General features: G+C 34.5%; 1 protein-coding gene across 8 annotated transcripts in view; it reads right to left on the bottom strand.

The window, feature by feature from the left end:
- Positions 1-1,442: 1,442 nt before the first annotated feature.
- UBE2D3 (ubiquitin conjugating enzyme E2 D3) overlaps positions 1,443-15,150 on the bottom strand; it is a 69,149-nt gene continuing 55,441 nt past the window's right edge. For all 8 annotated transcript variants that reach the window (XM_081085458.1, XM_081085455.1, XM_081085456.1 and 5 more), the window contains 4 exons: positions 11,000-11,077; positions 8,959-9,064; positions 6,612-6,705; positions 1,443-4,501 (listed from right to left, as the gene is read on the bottom strand). In XM_081085458.1, coding sequence (XP_080941584.1) covers positions 4,456-4,501; positions 6,612-6,705; positions 8,959-9,064; positions 11,000-11,077 — 324 coding nt within the window. In that variant the 3' untranslated portion in view covers positions 1,443-4,455. The remainder of the gene's footprint in view (positions 4,502-6,611; positions 6,706-8,958; positions 9,065-10,999; positions 11,078-15,150) is intronic.

Raw genomic sequence — 15,150 nt, 5'->3', positions numbered from 1 at the left:
GAGATGGCTGGGGGGTCAGCAAATGACAATTGGTTAACTGTGTTAAGTAAACAGAGCATAAAAGTACTCCCACTGTTTGGCCTTGACATTTAAATTTGATATGATAAACAAGGAATTGAGATTACACACAGTCTCAGACAATAAAATGTAAAAATGAAAGTGTTATTCATAAAACCATTTCCTACAATACATAAAAAATCAAGAGGGCTCAAAATAAAAAGTTCATCTAGAAATAGTGTACAACTTGGAGATAATTATCAGAAGCACTGTTCTAGAGTTAATTATAAAAAATTCTTCAAAATGAGGCAACAAAGTACTTATCGGTTAGCAGAAAATAATGCAAGTGGTCATTATTAAAGTCCTAAAGAAAACAAGTGTTCAGCCAACTTCTATCTTTTCTAGCCTTTCTAGAAAACTGTAGTTTTGATTTTTTAAGTTTCTCCATCACTTGGCGGGGCAGAAGCTGCCATGCTTTTAAATCCCATTTCCGAACACCTTCACCATTTACTTTTCCCATTACATTGAAAGGTTTTACCAACTGCCTTAAGCTATATTTAATGTTAATTTCAGTAACACTGCAAACACCCCTAACATGACAACTCACTGTTGCAGTAAAAAAAAAAAAAAAATGTAAAAACCACAGAATGAGGCCAGGGTTCAAATCCTTGTTCAGCTAGATAACCAACATTTAGCACTTTTGTACCTAGTTGCTCTTTCAACAACTATCCAGACTTTGATTGAATTACTTATACTGCCCTGCCGCTCCCCCGAAGGTCTTAGTTATGAATTTGAATGTCAGGATGTTTGTTACTCAGATTAATTACAGTATATTATTTTAAATGTCAATCAGCCTACATTTGTAATTCAAAGTACAAATTTGTCAATTATATGGAAATGTACTACTTGGGCATACAATCGAAGTTCTTGTAGCCATGAAATAGGAGTTGTAAAATAACTCTAGGGTCCAAGGATTACTGAATTATTATAAAGGAGAGAGCTAGGAACAAACTTCAGAATTAATCTGCTTGGTTTAAAACAGGCTAGTGGGTGCCACTCCATGGTTTCTCAATCAGTAATAGTCCTGCAGTGGCATCTAGTAAATTTCCATTGTAAAGAATTTCCCAAATGGCCCTGACTGGGTGGCTTCGTTAGTCAGAGTATTGTCCTGTGCACCAAAAAGGTTGCTGGTTTAATCCTGTCAGGGCTCCTGCAGGAGACAACTGACCAATGTTTCTCTCTCAAATCAATAGAAACATATCCTCAGGGGAAGATTAAAAAAAAAAAATTCCCAGATGATACTGGTATTACTGGTTTTGGGATCACTTTTTGAGAATCATTATCCTAAATTCTTTATACTTTTAATTTCTAAGTTCAAAACAGAATTTACAAACAATATTAAGTGTGAATTTCATGTTAGCTGGAATTACTGAGTAAGACCAAAGTGTCTTTAAACAGACTTTAATGGTAACAATTCCTTTAAGCTCAATTAACCTTAGCTATTACAAGTGTTATGCAGATGTTACTAGACAATATTTAGTGACTTGCACTGGGTTCCTCATAAAATAGAAGACAAATTCACCTAAAAGTGTAACCAACAATCATTTAACAGCTTTGTTATGCCAATACAAAACATGGCTAATTTGAGTCACCCCCCAAATCACTAATACAGCATAAGTATCTGAAGCATATTTCAACTAAGCCATTTAAAAAAAAAAAGTGAGTGTTCACTACCCCTGAGACCACTAGTTGTGATTCATACTTTAAAAAATTGTGAGTACACCCACACGAGAAAGCAAACTAGAATTTCTAAAAAAAAAAATCAGAGTATCACATTGCCAACTTGCCCAGGAACAAAAATAAGTCCACTCACAATATAATTTACTATTAGCAAGTCCACTGGACTGTAATTCTCATAGGTTACAGAAACTACTTGAGTTTGTGCATTAAAAGATATAGGAAATATACAAGAACCAAAATCATTTTTTAATCTGCCAATATTCAAGTGAGTCCTACACATGGCACTAGTAACGTAAATGGGAATAAAAGGGCAAATTCTTGGATTCTTTTAAAGGTTTCATTGGAGATGATCTCAAGTCCAGTGTCCATACACTCAAAAATGTTGGTTTCCAGGTATGTACTTTACTGTTCTCTTAAGCCTGGAGAAGCCTTTATGGCTCATTCCTTTAGAAGTGACATAGAAATGTTGTAGAAATCAAGTCAGATACAGAGAACTGGACACATCTAATGTTAAACAATCAATGGTGTAAGAAAGTCATCTCTGTAAGTACTTAAGAGTTGTCTATGGCTAAGAAGGTCAATCTGAAAGCCAATTAGCGATCCAACAGCAGGTGTTTGATGGTTGGCTTTCAAATAATGATATGCCCACTAAAGCTGTTATTTTGAGAGTAGATTCTCAGAAGTAAATATTTTGAAAATAGAGACAAAGGACAGTGTATCTTAGCTTGTAGAGAGCAGTATGTTAACTTTTCATTTGTAATTTGAATCCAAAAGTTTTAAATGTATGACACCTACCCTTAAGGAGTCAATTTTTAAGCAAAAAAATTAAATTGAAAAAAATCACTCATTGGGAAAAATTGTCGTTAGATTGATATTTCTCAATGAAATGCTTATTACAGAATTAACAAAGCCAGAACATGTTCGGAAGGCATGCATTTCACTTCCAGTTTATAGAATCTCAGTCAATAAATCATGTCCAAACTACGTATTAAAATGTTTATAAAAATCAAGCTTTAACATTTATTTTATATCTAGCTTTCCACATGTGTGCAGACAAGAAATAAGATTGCACATAAGTGTAAGCAGTGCAAAAATGTGGAAGTGGAGAAAGGTCAGACGTGCTAGAAATCGGATACAGATTGTAAGAAAGCAATGGACAAATCAAAATAACTAGGAAAAGGGTAAAACTATATGGTCAGAATTAGGAAGGGTGAAGAATGATAATGCCCTTGTTGCTACAGAAGTTAAATTAGTGGCACACATAGCACTTGTCAAACGAAAAATTATCCAATAGCATTGACTTTTATTCATTCATGTTAGGTCACCTGAAATGATATCTGTTGCATTTAAATGCTCATTAATGTAAATGGCTGAACAAACCCATTTCAATGGATACTCAATATCCCACATAGTTAAGTCACTTCAACATAGCCTCATGACAACTCCCACACCAAACAGTACTTTATTTTGTAAATTTAAACCCATTATTACTCCCATGTTATGGTTTTTTTAGCTGTCAAGTGTACAAGGTGAAGAAAAATTTAGTTAGATGGGGGTTGCACCTGGAAAATAAATTTCTTCAACTCCATATACATGTTTAAAACTGCTGGGTCCCCAGTCCATCTATGAACTCCAGGGTTGCCAGTATCATGTGCAGCATATTAAAGCTACACTATCTGAATAGCTTATTAATTCTGCATAAATCAGGTCAATCAATGTGTCAACCTGTAACAGACTGTGCACTTTTAACTGAACATGGCAAAATATTCACTCTTTTGAACTTTACATCATCATTTGATGTCAAACAATGAAGCAAATCCCAACAGTATATACAAAAACAGCTTTGCATTTACAAAAGATTGTTTCCCATACTGATTAATCCAGGCAGCTAACTCATTGGTTTATGCAACTTTATTGAAGAAAAATAAATCAATTACTAGCAGAGCTATTAGTTGATCACTCATCCATTGACAACTTGCATCATTTATTCAGTGCTATATTAAACAGTGTATTGGAAGATAGATTAACTAATAGCTCCAAGCCTCCTAACAATTTAAATGAAAATTACAAAATGTTTGAGACCCTATTTTGGAATACAAAGGGTGTTTGACTTCCAATTTCCATTCTCTGTAGAACAAGAACAGGTCATTCCTTTATTGACATGCATAAAATACATCACATTTTCTGTTCTGCTGATGCTATAAATTCAATACCAATTCTCCAGCCACATCAGTTATGAGCATAAAGTATATCATGTAACCTCAGATCTCTAACAGTGGAAGGCTTAAACAAGAATGGATGCTGCTAGAATAATGCTGTTTCCTTTGATGCGACAACTGAGCCTCCATTTCCCTCCCCCTCAGATGATTTCTTCAGCATGTTAGAGCAGTGAGGAATGGTTTTAGTCTCATAACCAAATTAGAGTGAAGACATTGGCCACATAATACACATGCTCCATTTTTTAAAAAAATTCTGAATCTTGGGCAACTGTTCTCTTGTAACTACTTTACAGTTTCTAAAAGCAGTTATTGTCCAAAGCTGGAAGAACTTAAGTCTTCTCAGATGAGCATGTGAATGAATGGAGGGAGGTAAACAAAAAATAAAATTAAAAAAGATGAGGTCTGATAGGGGAGCAGCCGGATAAGAAAATCAAAAAAGGAACAGTAATTTAAAGTTTATTCCAGCTATAATGCAGGTTATTCTGACTTTAAGGTAGCATCACATGGCATACTTCTGAGTCCATTCCCGAGATATTCTGTTGTACCTGTAAACAAAGAACATGTTATTTAAAAAGTTAAAGAATTAATACTTAAAAGGGAAAGACTTCTATTTTACCTCCAGACTCATTTTAAAGTCATCTAATGGCTGTGATTAGAATAAAGCCAACAGGGAGAAATAGTATTGGTATTCAAAGCACTGTGGAAAATAAGAACCTTATGCCTCCAGAATACTAAATGTAGTATTTTAATAAACACAACAAAGTGGCACTGAGACTGGGGAAGCTAACAAAAATCAAAGACCTTTTATCTGCCCTACCAACTGAGCTAATGTTTTCATAGAAAATCTACAATTAGTATCCATTCCAACTAATTTTAACATTTAAAAAAGTTTACAGTTCATCATGGAGTTGTCAGAACAGCACACACATTCTGTACATCTCTAGAAATTTCCATCAAAGCCAGAACAAAACAGTTAGCTAAACCATTTTATTCGAATCCTAGAATTTGACCCTGAGTATTATCAGAAAATGCCTTTAAAGACTTAAGCACAGGCAGAAGATTAAGACATTGGAGAGGATGGTAAAAGAGTAGTTTTCAAGAGCTGGGTATGAGTGGTATGTGTCAATTAGAACCACGTGGGTTATTTTCAAATAGTGTGGTGATTGGAGATAACAAGCCTCACTTGAGACCTTATGAATTGGAATCTCTAGGGGTCCTCAAACTGCGGCCTGCCGAAAATATTTATCCGGCCCGCTGGGTGTTTTTGCCGCTGCTGCCTGTCCTGCTTAGCAGCAGACTCGTCCCGGGCCCGCAGTGCGCATGTGTGGAATGTCTGAGGGACAGTGAACTGGCCCCCCGTTTAAAAAGTTTGAGGACCTCTATACTGGAAATAACTTCGCTTAAAAAAAATCAACAGGTAATTCACACAAAAGCAAGGTTATTTATGCTGAGGAAGATCACTAATATTGATAAATGCCATCAATTTCTCCATTACACCCATTCCATAGTCTTACTTAGCAACAAAAAACATAATAACCTTAAGAAATGAATATATGTCAAAGGGCACAGAACTTTTAGATATTTACAGTTTTGAACTTTATAAAGTATTAACTATCTTCATTTCAACAAGAACTAAACATGGTTCAAGCACTTTTCTCAACTTTAACATATAGAAGTTCTTTATACCAACTCATGGTTACTTTTATTTAAGGATACCCTCTCAAAAAGCCAGCACTTTTAAACAAAGGTTTCACTTAGCATATACGGAGCCACAAAGTAGAGCTAACACTACTGCATGCAAGTCAGTAATGAACATTTAGTTTATAGGCATAGGCTTAATTAAAGGCATAAGCTTAATTAAAAGTTTCCCCCCTTACATTATTATCTCAGCAAAATCTAAACTACATCATTACATTCCATACAGTATTGGTACAAAGTTTAAAATATACTAATTTAAAAATGTAAACACCATGGAGGTTTGAAAGATTATTATTTAAATTTCCATTTCTTACTAGTGCTATATAACGACTTTGTCATGCAAAAATACTCTCAAGCAATAACTACTGGGTATTCTTTCACGCTAAACAGAGATCAAGCAGTTAAAGAACCATTTTCAGAAAACTGCCACATTGGTTACCATTTGTTAGTTAATACAGTGCCTTAAAGCATGCAGCACTCAAGTGCTGGCAGTACCATGAATAAGCGCACCATAGAGCGCAGATCCTCTTACCCTACAACATAGCGTATTTCTCTGTCCACTCTCTTGCTAACCTATTGTACCTAATTGAACAAGTATACTTAGTGTTAATTATAAATACAAAAATTATAATGGTAAAGTTGTACATAAAAATAGTTCAGATATTTGAGAAATTTAGACCAAAGTTTTAAAATAGTACCAATATTATTTTCAAAACGTAATTGTGGTGAAGAATTTGCTTTCTTCCCCAAAACTTAATAATTAAAGTGACAAAGTGTTGAACATGTTAGAAAATAAAACATTTTAGAGGGGCTATTATTCACTGTCACATAACTAAAACCTACTAATGACTATCATCTTACCAGAAATTAGCACCAAGTCTTCTTGGCATTGCCACAACTTACAGCAGAGTATAAACCTAACTCATTCAGAAAAATTACAAACTACTACATACTTACTTATCTCTGTCTGTTTTATAGATCCGTGCAATCTCTGGCACTAGGGGGTCATCTGGGTTTGGATCACATAGCAGTGAACAAATGGATAAAAGAACTGCAAGAAAATAAATGTGGTTACCCAGCATTGGAATTTTGAATTTTTAAAAGTGCATTTAAAAACATTACTATACCCACTTACATCAAAGGATAGATCATCCAGACAGAAAATCAGTAAGAAAACAATGGCTTGAAATGTCACATTTCACCAGTTGATCTTAACATATATTTAAGAACATTTCATCTAAAAACTGCAGAATACACATTCTTTTTAAGTGTTCATGGAACATTCTCTAGGACAGGTAACACTGTAGGCCATAAAACAAGTTTCAATTAATTCAAGATTGAAACTTTATAAAGCATCTTTTCTGACCACAACAGTATGAAACTAGAAATCAAAAGCTATTATAAACCTAAATCTTCAAAAGATTTTTATTAGTTTATATCTTCAACTTAATGAGAAAAATATTTACAGATATTTTGCTTCACAGGAGACAAGGTCCTGGTAAAAAAAAAACATGCTAAAAATAGAGCTTTGTTGGGTTTAGTACTAGCTATAAAAATATTGCCAAACTCCAGAGTTCCAAGATAGTCAAATAATGCCATTGTTATTCTTTAACTAGGTGGCATTAGAATTTAAGTCACTAGAATTTCTTAGTACTGAGGGAGAAAAATAGCTTTAATAGGAATATATTTGGGGAACATCCATACCATACTATTCTTAGCTGTACAGTATAATAAAAAAAAAAATCCATTCTATCCTGCCCTCCCCTTAAGAAGTTTCACAAAAACTCCTAACTGCTCCACTGACTATGTTTCCTTCCCTTGACTTTACAAGGTAGAGGCCACATACCTAAAAGTACGGACTAAATGAAACAACACCGTGGTCTATTACTAAATGAGCTTTTCAATGCTAACTCTTACCCTTATCCTATTCAACATGGAAGATGCCAAGCATCATTGAATCTGTCATTTTAAATGCCTAGGATGTGCCAGACATTGTGCAAGGTGTTATGCAATTTTCAGATATAAAAACTTGAAGTGGGTATGACAATCTTTAGATGAAGACAAAGAAACTACCATAAAAAAACATCAATGTAATATATTATTACAGAAAATATAATTTTAAACCCAAGTGCAAGAGAGCAAATATAAAACTCAGCCTGTACTTATAGAAACATAATGTCAATATAATAGTGCATTCCCAGCAATGGCAAAAAACTTGGGACCTACTATTTAAGGTAATCAAAATACCACGTACCAGGTGGGTAAGAGAGCCTAACTTGAAAGAAAATGGAAATGCCTCCAAGAGGGTGAAAACAGGTCTTAAAATGAGGTCACACTTGAAAAAATTATGGCAGCAAATTGTTCTTCTCTCCCCCCAAAAGTGATTCTAGTCAAAAGTTTGAGAAATCCTGTACTACCCTTTAAGGAGATTCAAATGCATTATACAAACATATGAAAAAATTTATGATATCCTGTCTTAAATCCTGTTTCAGTTTGCATTTATCATACTCACAACATTAAAAACCTAATTTTGTGTACCTAAGAAATGCTAAGCCAATACCAAAAACTGAAAATTACTTGAAGGCAGACTTCCTTCCCATTAAGTAGTTTTGTGGTAGGTGATTTTTATCTGTGGGGTGAAAAGTGAGATAAAAAAGGAGATAAAGATGGAGAGATACTCCATATCTCCATCTAGAATATTCATACAAAGACCAGACAACCTATTAGAGATGTCACATAATAAATCCCTATTAAAGGTAGAAAAGCAGAACTGATCTAGAGAGATTTCCAAGAAGATTCTCTAATTTTCAACTGTTATTAAGTAGTAACAAACTATCATGTTCTCATAACACATACCTTAAATTTTTTTTAAAGGGCTTAATAAAGGTTTATCAATATGTTTTTTAATCTTAAATAATAAACACATAACAGCAAAATCAAAATTACCTTGTACTGGAAACCTCAAAATTTAAAAGCTCTATTAAATTTAGGTATGCCCATTTTAGTTCAAAGACAGCAAGTAAGCAAGCAAGTGAGAAGTACAAGTAGCTTAAGATTGAAAAATACTACAGAAATCACTTTGCTTTTATTATTTGAAAACAATGCCCCAACACCCTAATTTGAATTTTACCTTCTTCCCACCAATCTCTTTAATCAATAATGCAAAAAGAGCAAAGATGATATAACTTATTCCTTCCCCATCTCTTACCAAAGTCAGGATAATACGCAGACAAGTAGGTGCAAAACTAAAACTCCTTTAACTATTAGAAAATCAGAGCAGTTCAAGACAATTCCTTTAGTTTACCTTTAGAAATAGTTAATGCAGGAGACCACTGTGATCTTAGAATATCGAGACAAATGCTGCCATTACTGTTAATATTTGGATGATAAATTCTTGTTGTAAATGCAACCTAAAATAAATAAAAAACCTTTAGGCATTTCTCCTAAATAAAAACAAGCATCCTAACTTAGGTAGAGGTTCTGTAGAAGACTTTTAGCAAGGCTTAAAATATCATAGTTTTTAAAAATCAAATCACTAAAACCTAATTTATATACATAAAAAGACTAAAAATTACAGAAACTGATTTTTATATTCTGATCAAAAATCCTTCAAGAGTTCCCTCTTTTTTAATTACAATGAAAAATATAACTTTGGGGCAAGAGTATTACAGTGGAACCTCGCTTCTCGAATTAATTCATTCTGGTAGGCTGTTCGAAAACAGAATCATTTTTTCCTGTTAGAAATAATGTAAATTAAATATGTCCCAGAGCCTCAAATGATTCCATTTTAATCTTTATTATATACAGTACGTGTCTATTGTACTGTTTAATCTTAAAAAAACAAAAAGGACATGAAATATAAATGAAAATCTAACAAAGGAAATGTACAATAAATGAAAATTTAACAATTACAAGCAAAAAGCACACAAATATTCACAGTATAAATAATATCCTGAGATTTTAACTCATATTTGAGTGCATATTCTCTTTGTAACTAGGAAGATGTGTGACTAATCATACAGGTATCAGCATGAAAGGGTTATCTATCATGTTGTGAAGTGAATTGTTCGAGATGGGAGATGTTCAAGAAATGAGGTTCCACTGTAGTCTCAATAGTATAGTGAATGATCCGAAGGTTATCTTTGGTCCTACCATGTCATAAGTATCAAAGAGTAACTTGAAGGGTATTTAATTTTAACACTCATTAAAAAATAAAGAAACTGCTGATTGTAAACCAAAATTTATAGACCAGCTAATTTAAGGTATCAAGTTACAAAGGTATAGATTTGACTTTGCATTTCCACTGTACATAAAATACAGTATACACCTTTGAGTATCACCTAGGTGTTTCATCTAAAGTAAATGTCATATTGCACCCATAAGATGATGGTCATAGTGAAGTGTCAATGTTCTATATGTATATTATCTCCTATAGTTATTTGCATAGGTTGAGAATTTATGTCAACTACTTTGAAAAGTAATGGAACATGTTTCTGACACCTGTAAACCAGCCCACCTCAGTCAGTGCATTAAGCAACTCTAATTCCCAAAGTAATTATACTCTGCCTAAACTCCAACACAGTGATAGTATAAGTTGCAGCAATATGTGCACAAGGATTCTGTAACTGAACACCAGAAACCTACTATTACAAGACAGTAGGGTTAATAATCGAAATCTGTATAAAAACAATAAAGGGGGGGGGGGGATCCGACATAGCGTATTTGAGCCTGACAACATTAAAGATAAGGTATTCCTTACCTCCATTTACAAAATTCAAATCCAGGTCTAGCTTCTGTTTTAACTAAAGATTAAGAGTCAGCATTCTTTATCAATGACTCAATTTAATATATATATATATATACACACATATATATATATATATATATATTCAGCCTCAATTATTCTTATCCATTATATATTACATCAATTTTAGCCTTAATTATGCAGAACCCTAATTTCCTTTTTTATTGAATTTACTGGGGTGTCAGTGGCTAATAAAATTATAGTTTCAGGTGTACGATTCTATAATACAACATCTATATATTATCTTATGTGTTCACCATCCTAAGTCTCTTTCCATTACCATTTATCTCTCCTATAGTCTCTTCTACCTCCTCCCATCCCCTTTCCTCTGGTAATCTGGTAATCATCATACTGTTGTCTGTGCCTACAAGATTTATTTTTTCTTAATTCCTTCACCTTTTTTTTCACCCAGCCAGATAACCCTCCTCCCCTGACAACTGTCAGTCTGTTCTCTATTATTAAGAATGCTCTTATTCCTCTGAAATAAAATATAAATCTAAACACTAACAGATTTTGGGGGGGAGGGAGAGAAGATACTTGCCTTAGGTGGTTTGAAGGGGTAGTCTGTAGGAAAATGAATTGTCAAAAAGAATACACCACCTTGATATGGGCTGTCATTCTGTGGGGAAAAAAATATGCTTAACTGATACTTAAAACATTACTGTTAAATAATCCAAATGTAACACTTCTATTTTGTAAGCATTTCTCTAATAACAAAACAAAATTACCTACTACTTCCATTTTACATAAGTCACCAAAGAATTTAAAAATTTATCCAGAAACAAATGTTCTAGGTCTTGATTTTCACAAAAGTATACTTAGCAATAAAGTCAATATGCAATATTATTAAACAAACTATAATTTGAAAATAAATTCTTACATTTGTAGAATGATAGTAATATACACACAAATGGTTTTGTATCATCCTGGCCACAGGCAAACCAAAATGTTAGCTATTGCAGGTAACATACAACTACCTTCACTAGAAGCAGAACAGAAATAAATAGGTTTTTTAAAGACAGTTTAATTCCAAATTGGCCCCTCAAACTTCTCACTTAACACCATGGAAGTTTTTTCTTCAAAAGCATACTGAATTCTCCACAGCAAATCAATTCACAGGATTACTAGATTTGGAAAACAATGTGGATTTGTTCTTACATTTCAACAGAAAACAAATTTTCAAGTTATAGCATAGTCTTTCTCCTTTGTTGTTTTGCTTATTAGAATTTGATTGTGAAGAACTCACTTAGCAAATAAGTATTACATACATTAGTATGAAGCAACATTTGCATGAAACTACTTGCTAGGACTTTACATTAATTTAACCAATACCAAGAAAAAGATATCATTGTTCCCCATTTTATGGATGAATAAAGAGGGGCTTAAAGAAGGTATTTAAAATTCTCAAGTGCACAAATAATGTATCACAGAACCAAGATTTAAATCCAGATCTTATGAAAACCACTGATCAACACCAATCAAAGAATGATGGCAGAGTCAGGATTTTAAGGTAATAGAAAATATAAAATTGTCTAATTGCCCTTGGATAGACAAAGATGTTATTTGAAAATTTAGAGTGAGTAGAGTATGTCCATAGCGTAAAATGAGTTTTTTTAACTTGCCCATTCTGGGTGTTAGGCAAATAAAAACTTCTATAGTTCTGACACTTTAATATAGCTCATTTAACCCACAGCGCTCTGTAAAATAATTAAGTACTAGTTGAATTAATCTAACTCCCTTCTATACAGGAGGTATGTATAAGGGATAGACAGAACAATTTCTTATCTTGATGGACTTACAGTCTGGTAAAGAGACATGCAATGAGATATGTTACAGAGAGGAAAATTGAACAGGATATACCCGGGGTTTAAAAGAAATCAATTTACTGATGAAAAATCAAGTTCAAAGAAACATGCAAATTGGAAATGAAAGAACAATTTAAACTGAGTCTTTTGTACTCCAAACTCTTTCCTTTTTGTACTATCTAGTCTATTACTTCATACAATTAACAATTTAAAGATAATCCTAAAAAGTTCTTATAAAATCCAAGTCCAAAAGTTTAAGCCTTCATTCCAAGTTTCAACAGTCAAGTGCTATTATGTGACTGCTTCTGAAACGGCAATCTAATGATGAGATTTAGGCAAAGCCAAATTTCACTTCATTTGTTCAAAAAAAAAAAAAAAATTTGTGAAATGAAAATATTTCAAGGTTACAATGTAACACTAAAATTCTACAAAGAGGAAAAACTGGTATAACCACAAGATTCAGAGTAATAAGCTGTGCCATCAAAATACCCCGAAATTCTCTACCAAATTTACCATAAATTGTCAAACAGAAAATACAACAAAGAAACAAAAAAAGGAATACTTTGATCAGTAAACTGACCCAAATCTTAGAAACCCAGGATTTTTACTGAATCTCTGCTTTAGACACCACACTTTCTACCCTGGTTTGCTCCTATCAGTTCAAGTTGCTCCTTCTCAGTGTCTATCCTCTTCCACTAGGCAAGCCTAAAATGTTAACATTCACACAGATTCATCTTCTGCTTTTATCTCCTGACCCATACTCTTGAGTCTTGCTCTGATGTTTTTCATTTCAGGACATATATTCAAATGCCTACAAATATTCCTACTTAGACGTCTCATATGTCCAAAACTGAAATGACAATAGCAGTTACAAATCAGGATCTCATCACTGTCTCATCTCCTCAAAGTAGTTACAAAGTGTAATGAGCCTTAAAATCTCTTGAATTATCCTACTCTCCTCTGGCATGCCCATTGCCCCTATTACCTTAGCTCAAGATCTTACTACAGTGATCCCTTCCTTAGCTATGGTTTCATTTCTGCAGTTTGTTACCCAGTCAGAAAATATTAAATGAAAAATTCAAGACAAGAAATAACCAATTCTTGTTTTTAAATTGCATGCAGTATTTTAAAAAATATATTTTTATTGATTTCAGAGAGGAAGGGAAAGGAAGGGAGAGATAGAAACATCAATGATGAGAGAGAACCATTGATTGGCTGCCCCTTGCACGCCCCTTACTGTGGGCTCGAGCCCGAAAGCTGGGCATGTGCCCTTGGCAGGAATTGAACCTGGAACACTTCAGTCTGCAGGCCGATTGCTCTATCCACCGAGCCAAATCAGCTTGGGACGCATGCAGTTCTTAAGGTGTGCTGTCCCACTCGATCCCACCCATAACATGAAGCATCCCTCTCTGTCCGGCATACCTAGGCTTATCTCCTGCTTATTAGTCACTTAGTATCAGATATGTCACAGTATTGTGGTACTTGTGTTCAAGTAATCTGTTTTACTTAAGGGCCCAAAGGGCAAAAGTGGTGACACTGGCAACTCGTATAGGCCAAAGTAAAGCCAAAAGCACTTTTATGGGAAATGGTGAATACAGTACAATAAGATATTTTGAGAAAACCCACATAGTTTTTTCTACACTATAATAATGAAAGCGTAATATGCTAATTAGACCGATGTCCTTCCAGACGAAGCCAGGGCTGCCAGGGAAGCCCAGGTCCTGGGTGCCAGAGGGAAGCCGGTGCTGGCAGCTGGGGGAAGGAAGGCCTACCCTTGCACAAATTTTGTGCATCAGGCTTCTAGTACTGTTATAATTGTTCTCTTTTATTACTGTTGTAAATGTCTAATTTACAAATTAATTTTTATCACAGGGATGTATGCATAGGAAAACACATAGTATATATAGGGTTGGGCACTTTCTATGGCTCCAGGCATCCTCTGGGGATCTTGGAAGATATTCCCTGCCATGGAAAACGGGGGACTACATCTTTTGTCTACCATTATGGCAATGACTTGGCACTGGTATTCCTGCCTTCACTACATCTTTGCCCTGTTGCTGAAGTAGTCTTTTAAAGATACAAGTTATACCCCTAACCCGTTTGGCTCAGTGGATAGAGTGTTGGCCTGTGGACTGAAGGGTCCCAGGTTTGATTCCGGTCAAGGGCATGTACCTTGGTTGCCCCAGTAGGGGGTGTGCAGGAGGCAGCTGATCGATGTTTCTCTCCCATCAATGTTTCTTACTTTCTATCCCTCTCTCTTCCTCTCTGTAAAAAACCTTTAAAATATATATATTTTTAAAAAAGATACAAGTTATTACTCTGCTTGAACTCTAGTACAGCTTTCAAGATAAAGTTCAAAGTCCAAATCACCCAAAGTGCTTTATGGTCTGGTTCCCACCAATGAAGTCAGCTTAATTTTCCTCCAAAATATGCTCATTACTGCACATAAATAAGTATGCTTCATATGTCCTTTACCCCCTACTTGAAATATTCTGACATGTCCTTATCTTCTTTATCTGCAGGACCATACCTAAATACTGCCTTCCTATAGTCCAATCTGCTGGCTGCCCTTCTCTTATACCCCCATCTCTACAGTTACTATGCCCAATATTCTAGTAACTTATTTACTTGTAGTTCCCTTTTCCACTAGACTACAAAGCTTCTTTAAAAAAAAAAAAATTATATATATATAAAATTGATTTTTTTCTAGAGAGGAAGGGAGAGGGATAGAGAGTTAGAAACATCGATCAGTTGCCTCCTACACACCCCCTACTAGGGATGTGCCCACAACCAAGATACATGCCCTTGACCGGAATCGAACCCGAGACCCTTCAGTCCGCAAGCCAACGCTTTATCCATTGAGCTAAACCGGTTAGGGCTACAAAGC

Source organism: Myotis nattereri (assembly GCF_964212035.1).
Source record: "Myotis nattereri genome assembly, chromosome: 1".
NCBI lineage: Eukaryota > Metazoa > Chordata > Mammalia > Chiroptera > Vespertilionidae > Myotis > Myotis nattereri.
The sequence above is the reverse complement of the archived record's forward strand: the minus strand, read 5'-3'. Positions and strand labels throughout refer to the sequence as shown.